General features: G+C 56.4%; 1 protein-coding gene across 4 annotated transcripts in view; it reads right to left on the minus strand.

The window, feature by feature from the left end:
* Positions 1-4065, minus strand: part of CLDN19 (claudin 19) — a 77993-nt gene extending 73928 nt beyond the window's left edge. The window contains exon 1 of one of the 4 annotated variants that reach the window (XM_043531849.1): positions 3436-4065. In XM_043531849.1, coding sequence (XP_043387784.1) covers positions 3436-3658 — 223 coding nt within the window. In that variant the 5' untranslated portion in view covers positions 3659-4065. The remainder of the gene's footprint in view (positions 1-3435) is intronic. The other 3 variants (XM_037881412.2, XM_037881411.2, XM_037881413.2) reach the window with 3 other exon arrangements.
* Between the last annotated feature and the right edge of the window lie 5658 nt (positions 4066-9723).

Raw genomic sequence — 9723 nt, forward strand, 5'->3', positions numbered from 1 at the left:
CTCATTTCCTGTTTGGTTGCCAGCCCGTTTTACCTTGGCAGGGAGGGGAAAGGAGCCTGCGATGCGACGCAAACCAAGAACGCAGCCCGCAGCTGGGAGCCCAAGACGCCCCCTGCCAGATTTGAAATGCGCAGGTTGCTGGCCCCGCCTGAGCGCTGCACATGGGGCATGTGGGGGGGACACGGCCAAGGCCCGCTCGCTTTTGCACCGAGCCGAGAAATTACCCTCCTGGAGCTCGCTTCACCTCGGAGGGTGCCCGGGTGCAGGGGGCTGCTCCCGCTCGCCAGAGCTCAGCGCTGGGTTTGTTAACATCGGCCCGCCCCGGCCAGCGAAAACCAGGCGCGCAGCCTCCTGTTCCGCAGCCCGAAAACCAGGTTGGAAAATCCCCCCCCGGGGCAAACATGAGCGACCAGGAGAACCCTGCTGAGAGCGGAGGAACCAGCATTTCCTCTTCTTTGAGCTCCCACTCGGTGAGTGACCCCCGTGTTCCGCGGCACAACGAACCGCTGACAGGGGATGGATGTGTGAACGGCGCCAAGGGGAAGCGCTGCTCGGCTCTGACTGCGGTTACCTCCCCCCGGCTGAGCACTCACATGGCTCCCAGACAGTACCACCCCCCCCCCCCGCACCCCCCCCCCCTTGGGGCCTGTTTTCACTCATTTGCCTCCCGGTCTCGCGTCGTACCAGGCGGTGGAGGCTGCGTCTCACAACCGCTGCACCAACACAAGAAGGAGACCCCAGGGAAGGGATGGGAGTTACCAGGATACGACCGGAATGTGCGACTCACTCCTCTCCTGCAAACTCAACTCATCTCATTTCCCTGCTGGCTTCAAATCTCCAGCAGCTACTAGCAGGGGCAGGCGGGATTTGCTGGGTATTTTTAAGCCCAGGCTTGTGGTAGGGACACAGGGACAAATAGTTTCAACTCTCCTCGTTTAAACAAATAGCTCGTTTCCATTTTACACATGGCATCTGGCTGGCTCCTGGGAAGGGCTCAGAGCTTTCTCCCAGGGTGCGGCTGCTGTGGCCCAAACTCACTCTTCGACCACTTCTCCGGGTGTAGCCGATTCCCTCCGGGACGTGTGTTTGCAGAAGAGCCCGGGGGTCAGACACGGCCTCTGTCGGCTACAAAAGAGAAAGGCCAGCGAGGGCGCGAACTGCTGGGAACGGAGAGGGAGTCCCCAGGCTCCTCGCCCACAGCAGCCCCTTTCCGGGCGCACCAGGGGCGCTTTCAGCACAGACCCAGCCCGGCTGCGAAGCAAGGCCGAGCAGGGGAGACAAGGAGCGTCTAGTGTAAAGGAGGCGATAGGACGGAGTATAATGGGCTGCGAAGGACGTTCCAGTTCACAAGGACGCACTAGTGACATTACAAAGGCAGGGGAGTTTTGAATGAACCAAGCGATGCTTTGAGAAGAGTAAAGGGTAACTGTGGGTCACTGTTCGCAGTGCTGTAACCCGTAATTAACTCCCGCTGGACCCCTGGCAACCCACCCCTTTCCTTGCAGGCCAGCGGCTTGGCTACACTGAATGCTCCTGCGGCTGGCAGGGCTGCAGCTGTGCCCAGTGTGTGACTCCCTACACCGCCAGTAGGTCTCCCGTCAGATGATCCACCCCTCCCAGATGCGGCGGTAGTGAGGTGGACAGAAGAATTCTTCCTTCGATCTAGCGCTGTCTATACCGGGGTTAGGCCGGCATAGCCACATCGCTCTGGGTGTGGCTTTACACAGACATGCCGACGTCAATTCCCAGGGGAGACCGGCCCCAGGGCGCTGGGGACGAAGCACAAAACCCAGCCTGTGCCAGAGGCGAGAGGCAAAGGGACCGGGTCAGGCGCTTTCTGAACTAGATCAAAGTCCGGAGGAGGACGAGGGAGGAGAGCTTTTCGCTCTTGTGCTCCAGGGGCTGATCTGGGCACCAGCTACATTCAGGGTGTCGCTCCCTCTGTCCCAAGATTTTGTCGGGGCCCTCTGAGTGCAGATGAAAGGGAAGATTTGGCATTTGAGCTCAGCCAGGCACGTCCGACAAGGGGAAAGGGTTGGTCGAGTCTCTGCTCCTGGCTGTGCCACAGACTCCACGCGTAACCTTGAACAAGTCCCATAGGTCCAGATGCTCAAAGGTGTTTAGGCCCCTACCTCCCACCATGGGACTTTGGGAATCTGGGCCTCAGTTTCCCATCTGTCCTCTGGAGATAACAGCCCTGCCCTGCCCCCCGGGGTGTTGTGAGGACAAAGGGGCGGTGCCGGGGCACTGCAGAGATGGGGGCAATACACCCGTCAATCCACCCCCACGCCCTCCACTGCCGGGGGACCCGCCCCCTCGGCTTCCTGCAGCCGCTTCAGCGCGCTCCCGGTCAGGCTCCCTAAACCCGGGCTTCCCCCCCGGAATGACAACTCCTTGCCCGGGGGCTGCTCTCCATGGCGTGGAGCGCACCGCAGGGACCCCGCACCCAGCGCCAGTCCTACCCTGGCAGGAACTGCCGGGCCTGCCGCAGCCACGGGCCAAGCAAACAAGCTCCCGCCGCCCCAGGCTGGCAGGGGGCCCCCAGCCGCACTCCCACCTGCCCCCCAACTGCAAAGCCCCGAGGCGGCGCCTTCCGCGGGGTCTGAGCGTCGCTGGCCCGACCCAGCAGCGTCCCACGGGCAGAGCTTAGCCCTCAGCTGCCCCGCTCCGCGCCGGCAGGGCCGTACAACGCGCCCGGTCCTGTTCGCCCCGGGGCTCGGCCGGACCCCGGCCCGCTCCAGCTCGCTGCCTCCAGTAGCCGGAACACGGTGTCCAGCGGGAGCGACCGGACACGGAGCTTGGGCTGCACCTGCACAGATCGCCCCGCTCCCCGGGCCCCCTTGACCCTTCTCCCCGGAGCGGCCCCGGCTCCCCGTGCCCCGCTCCCCCCGGCTCCCGCCCGCCCCGCTCCCTGGGCCCCCTTGACCCTTCTCCCCGGAGCGGCCCCGGCTCCCCGTGCCCCGCTCCCCCCGGCTCCCGCCCGCCCCGCTCCCCGGGCCCCCTTGACCCTTCTCCCCGGAGCGGCCCCGGCTCCCCGTGCCCCGCTCCCCCCGGCTCCCGCCCGCCCCGCTCCCCGGGCCCCCTTGACCCTTCTCCCCGGAGCGCCCCGCGGGCCCGGCTCCCCGTGCCCCGCTCCCCCCGGCTCCCGCCCGCCCCACTCCCCGGGCCCCCTTGACCCTTCTCCCCGGAGCGCCCCGCGCCCCGGCTCCCCGTGCCCCGCTCCCCCCGGCTCCCGCCCGCCCCGCTCCCCGGGCCCCCTTGACCCTTCTCCCCGGAGCGCCCCGCGGGCCCGGCTCCCCGTGCCCCGCTCCCCCCAGCTCCCGCCCGCCCCGCTCCCCGGGCCCCCTTGACCCTTCTCCCCGGAGCGCCCCGCGGCCCCGGCTCCCCCCGGGTCCCGCCCGCCCCGCGCCCCTCGTTCGGCCCGGCGGGACTCACCGTCCAGCGAGAGCAGCGAGTCGTGCAGCTTGCACTGGACCTGGCCCGTGCTCTGCGAGGCGCAGCTCATCCACAGCCCCTCGTACAGCCCCACGGCCGTGATGATCGCGTCCCCCGCGTACGAGCTCTGCTTCCACTGCGGCAGCGCCGCGCTGCAGATGGTGCCGACCCAGCCGCCCAGCGCCAGGAAATAGCCCAGCAGCTGCAAGCCCGCGTTGGCCATGGCGGCTCCCTCGGGCACTGGGCGCTGGAGCCCAGGGGCAGGCGGCTCCGTGCTCGCTGCCCAGCCCGGCCCTGCGCTCGGCCCCCGACCGCCCTGATGGGGGCGGGCAGCAGCGCGGCTGAGCCGGGGGCCGCCCCCGCAGGGCAGGAGCCGGCCGGCGCGGCCCGCACCGCCCCGAACGGGTGGCTGGGACCCGGCCCTGGGGGCGGCCAGCGGCTCTGCAGCCGGGGTGGGACCTGCCCGGCCCACTCCAGGCCGGGGCACGGGGCGGGGGCGCTGGGTCCTTCCTGGCTTGTGAAAGGGGGAAACGGAAGAGGAATGTGGATGCCGGAGCCACCCGACCCCGCCCTGAGCCAGGGCTGCTGGGGGAACCCTTGGGGAAGGGGCTGTGAGCGGGCCCCTGAGCAGCGCTCCCCCGACTGCCGGTGCTCCGGGGGCTGCTGCTGCCGGAGCAGCGGTTCCCCTCCCACCACAGCCAGGTGGGGGGGGGGGGGGGGGAGAGGGAAGGACCCCTCCTCTCTCTAACCCTTCCCTTGCTGCACGGGTCAGGGCCGCTTTTCGCTGACGCCAGGGTTGACCGGGGTCCCCCTGAAGGAAAAGCGGGAGCCGCTGCAGTGTGCGGTTAAGACAGGGGGGTAGCTAGGCTACCAAGGTCGGGTGATGTGAGGTCAGCTTACAGCCGTGGGAGTGTGTATGCCACGTAGGTCGGTGCATGCACACTTCTCGGGTGCTTCCATTAGCACTGCCTGTACGCACTAGCAGGGATAAAGTGAGCTGTAGCTCAGGAAAGCTCATGCTCAAATAAATTGGTTAGTCTCTAAGGTGCCACAAGTCCTCCTGTTCTTTTTGCGAATACAGACTAACAGGGCTGCTACTCTGAAACCTGTCACTAGTAGGGGTATGTCTACACAGCAACTAGAGCCCTGCTGCTGGGCTGTTTCTTTGCTGTGTAGGCTTCCAGGCTCGGACTGCATAGAATCATAGAAGATTAGGGCTGGAAGAGATCTCAGGAGGTATCTAGTCCAACCCCCTGCTCAAAGCAGGACCAACACTAACGAAATCAGCCCCAGCTCTGGGAACCTTCCATCCCATAGGGCCCTAGAGCCCAGCTGGAAGTCTACACAGCAATGAAACAGCCCCCCAGCCCAAGTCAGCTGGAAAGGGCTAGCGGATGATTGAATGTGCTTTTGGTAGACTGAAGGTACGCTGGTGTTCTCCCTTTTGTTCTGTGTGGACTGGTAGGGGTAAGCAGTGCCACATGGTATGCTGGGAGGTTGGGGTGTATGGACAAGTGACCATGGAGTTCTCTAAGGACTGGAAAGGTTGTTGAGGCCAGGGTCTTTGGACATGTAGGTCAACAATGTTCTGCAACATTTAAGTCTGTTGCCTGAGCAAATCCAGCTGCTAGCGGTGTCCTGACAGTGACCAGGCCCATATGCCACGAGCCTGTTGACTGCAATGGTGCCAGCCAAATTCATCACAGAGTGGTGTGGGACATTCTCGTATCATGGTGGAAGAAACCAGGTTGTCTTCCCTAGAAATCTTCAGGAGCGGATTGCACACTATCTCCATTAAAGTTTCAAGAGGATAAAAGGGACATCTTTCTCCAGATAAACACAGTGCTCTGCATGGTCCCCCTTGACTAACCCCCAAAACCAAAGAAATGACAAGTGGTTGACAACTCTACCTCTGTTTGGTCTCTCTCTGCTTGAGCACAGGACACTGCTCTGGGTGGATGTGTAAGCCGGCTGCCATTCTACTCTTAGAATTTGTTCCTAACATTTTATTGTGTGACATTATAGCAGTAAAGCAACCAAAACTCAATACCTTGTTCTCTAAACTAGCGGATGAGAGCAGCCCCATTTTTAAGTGGGGAGGGAGAGCAGGAGGAGGGGAAGAGTGAGGGAGGGAGAGAAATGAGGTTTCAGGGAAATGAAAAGCAAAAAACCCACTATAAGGAATAATGAATGTGCACACTTACCTGAGCTCCCTTGTCTTTCATCAGTGGGCCCATCCTCACTCTCCCGCTGGGACTGACCTGACTCTGGCAGCTGTCCTCCTCCTCCTCCTCCTCACTGTTTATGGCAGGGGGTCTCTGCCTTGGGTTTCTCCAAAGTGTTCACACTCATCTGCTGGTTCACACTCATTTGCGGTGTGTTGTAAAAGCAGCAGGTCTATGCACCAGCACCAGTGAGTGGGGACTGGGAATCAGCTCCCTGACACCACCAGCCTTTCAGACACTCAAGCACTCTCCTCTGGTCTATGCCAGCCCTGTCTCCACCTTGCAGGTTAACAACAGGTGCACCCCTGTCCCCGAGTCCCTTTGAATCATTCCCCTGAATATTCAGCCCCTGACACTGGCTACTCACAGAAATCCCACATCCTCTGCCCCCAAGAGAGCAGTGTACTCCAGTTTACCAGTTTCACCTGAAATCACCACTCCTGTGAACTACACAGCACATGTGAGCACTTATGATAAAACAAAAGTAGGGTGTTACCTAGAAACAACTTTCCACACAAAGATGGACTACAAGCCGTCAGGAACAGTATCCCCGATAATGTCACGGCAAACCTGGTGGCTGAACTTTGTGACTTTGTCCTCACCCATAACTATTTCACATTTGGGGACAATGTATACCTTCAAATCAGCGGCACTGCTATGGGTACCCGCATGGCCCCACAGTATGGCAACATTTTTATGGCTGACTTAGAACAACACTTCCTCAGCTCTTGTCCCCTAACGCCCCTCCTCTACTTGCGCTACATTGATGACATATTCATCATCTGGACCCATGGAAAAGAAGCCCTTGAGGAATTCCACCATGATTTCAACAATTTCCATCCCACTATCAACCTCAGCCTGGACCAGTCCACACAAGAGATCCACTTCCTGGACACTACAGTGCTAATAAGCGATGGTCACATAAACACCAACCTATACCGGAAACCTACTGACCGCTATTCCTACCTACATGCCTCCAGCTTTCACCCTGACCACACCACACGATCCATTGTCTACAGCCAAGCTCTACGATACAATCGCATTTGTTCCAACCCCTCAGACAGAGCCGAACACCTACAAGATCTCTATCAAGCATTCTTACAACTACAATACCCACCTGCGGAAGTGAAGAAACAGATTGACAGAGCCAGAAGAGTACCCAGAAGTCACCTACTACAGGACAGGCCCAACAAAGAAAATAACAGAACGTCACTAGCCATCACCTTCAGCCCCCAACTAAAACCTCTCCAACGCATCATCCAGGTTCTACAACCTATCCTGAAGGACGACCCATCACTCTCACAGATCTTGGGAGACAGGCCAGTCCTTGCTTACAGACAGTCTCCCAATCTGAAGCAAATACTCACCAGCAACCACACCCCACACAACAGAACCACTAACCCAGGAACCTATCCTTGCAACAAAGCCCGTTGCCAACTGTGTCCACATATCTATTCAGGGGACACCATCACAGGGCCTAATCCATCAGCCACACTATCAGAGGCTCGTTCACCTGCACATCTACCAATGTGATATATGCTATCATGTGCCAGCAATACCCCTCTGCCATGGACATTGGCCAAACCGGATCGTCTCTACGTAAAAGAATAAATGGACACAAATCAGACGACAAGAATTATAACATTCAAAAACCAGTCGGAGAACACTTCAATCTCTTTGGTCACTTGATTACAGACCTAAAAGTTGCAATTCTTCAACAAAAAAACTTCAAAAACAGACTCCAACGAGAGACTGCTGAATTGGAATTAATTTGCAAACAGGATACAATTAACTTAGGCTTGAATAAAGACTGGGAGTGGATGGGTCATTACACAAAGTAAAACTATTTCCCCATGTTTACACACACACCCCCGCCACCATTCCTCAGACGTTCTTGTCAACTGCTGGAAGTGGCCCACCTTGATTATCACTACAAAAGGTTCTCCCACACCCCCACCCCCCACTCTGCTGCTGGTAATAGCTCACCTTAAGTGATCACTCTCCTTACAGTGTGTATGGTAACACCCATTGTTTCATGTTCTCTACGTATATAAATCTCCCCACTGTATTTTCCACTGAATGCATCTGATGAAGTGAGCTGTAGCTCATGAAAACTTATGCTCAAATAAATTTGTTAGTCTCTAAGGTGCCACAAGTCCTCCTTTTCTTTTTGCGAATACAGACTAACACGGCTGCTACTCTGAAAAAAGAAACAAGAGAGTGGTGGAAGCAAACGATTACAATATAAAACAATAAAACACAAACCTGAGTCTATATTTATTAATAGTTACCTTTCCTATCTAATAAAGTTCACTCTGTTGCAGAGGTGGTTGGCTTCACAAGAACCAGGATCCAGTTTTTCATGAAAACATCCCCCCTTCCCAAGGTGTCTCCTCAGTGAAAAGATATAGAGGGCCTTTCCCCCCCTCTGTATTACACTGGAACTGTCTCTGGTCTCTATTTATAGAAAGGGTGATCCCCTGTATGTTGTAATGTTTCTTTTTTTTTTTTTTAAACCTCAATTCTGGCAATTGTTCCAGTTGTCTCTGATGGCTTTCCATTGATAATCTTAGAATGGAGCAAGGCTAGCCAATTGAACCTTGCATTGCATCACTGGCTAACCAGAGTTGGGTGACAACTCCCTCCTTCCTGAATGGGCTATCACAGAAACATACTATCCTGGGAACTAACTTTTACTCTAAGTCCATAAAGCAGACTTGCAGTATAATTACATTATTTCTGAAATATTACCTGTACATGCATCTCACACTGATTATGAATCTTGACAAGTTACAAGCTTTCAGTAGTTACCTTACAAGTTACTTTATATGGATAAATATTCTTCAAAATATGTGTTTGGTGTCAGTGAGTTTGTGAGAGTTGGGGTCTGCAAAGAAGAGGGGACCCTTGCCAAGGAACCTCTGTGTAACAGTGACCCCTGGGCAGTGGAGTTCAAAACTGTGACCAAAATGGTCACTGTTGAAGGAACCAGGGCATTCTGGGACAGCTGCTAGAAGACTGTGAGGGTTGACACAACTAATGCAGTGTCTACACTCACATTTCATCAACCTAAATAGGTAATAATAATAGGTCAATCATGGCTCTGCGCTGTATGGGTATGTCTTCACTACCCACCAGACTGGCGGACAGTGATCGATCCAGTGAGGATCGATTTATCGTGTCTAGTCTAGACATAATAAATTGAACCCCAAACACTCTCTGTCGGCACCTGTACTCCAACACTACAAAAAGCGCAGGCAGAGTCGACTTACCGTGGTGAAGACACCCCAGTAAATCGATCTAAGTACGTTGACTTCAGCTACGTTATTCTCTTGGCTGAAGTTGCATAACTTAGTCCTGGTCTACACTACGAGTTTAGGTCGAATTTAGCAGCGTTAGATCGATTTAACCCTGCACCCGTCCACATGACGAAGCCATTTACTTTGACTTAAAGGGCTCTTAAAATCGATTTCTGTACTCCTCCCCCGATGAGGGGATTAGCACTGAAATCGACCTTGCTGGGTCGAATTTGGGGTAGTGTGGTCTCAATTCGACGGTATTGGCCTCCGGGAGCAATCCCAGAGTGCTCCATTGTGACCGTTCTGGACAGCGCTCTCAACTCAGATGCACTGGCCAGGTAGACAGGAAAAGACCCGCGAACTTTTGAATCTCATTTCCTGTTTGGCCAGCATGGCAAGCTGCAGGTGAGTGCAGATCTCATCAGCAGAGGTGACCATGATGGAGTCCCAGAATCGCAAAAGAGCTCCAGCATGGACTGAACAGGAGGTACGGATCTGATCGCTGTATGGGGAGACAAATCCGTGCTATCAGAACTCTGTTCCAAAAGATGAAATGCCCAAACATTTGAAAAAATCTCCAAGGGCATGAAGGACAGAGGCTATAACAGGGACCTGCAGCAGTGCCGCGTGAAATTTAAGGAGCTCAGGCAAGCCTACCGAAAAACCAGAGAGGCAAACGGCCGCTCGGGGTCAGAGCCCCAGACATGCCACTTCTGTGATGAGCTGCATGCCAGTCTATGGGGTGCAGCCACGACTACCCCACC

The sequence above is a fragment of the Chelonia mydas genome, chromosome 18 (assembly GCF_015237465.2).
Source record: "Chelonia mydas isolate rCheMyd1 chromosome 18, rCheMyd1.pri.v2, whole genome shotgun sequence".
NCBI classification, from domain to species: Eukaryota; Metazoa; Chordata; order Testudines; family Cheloniidae; genus Chelonia; species Chelonia mydas.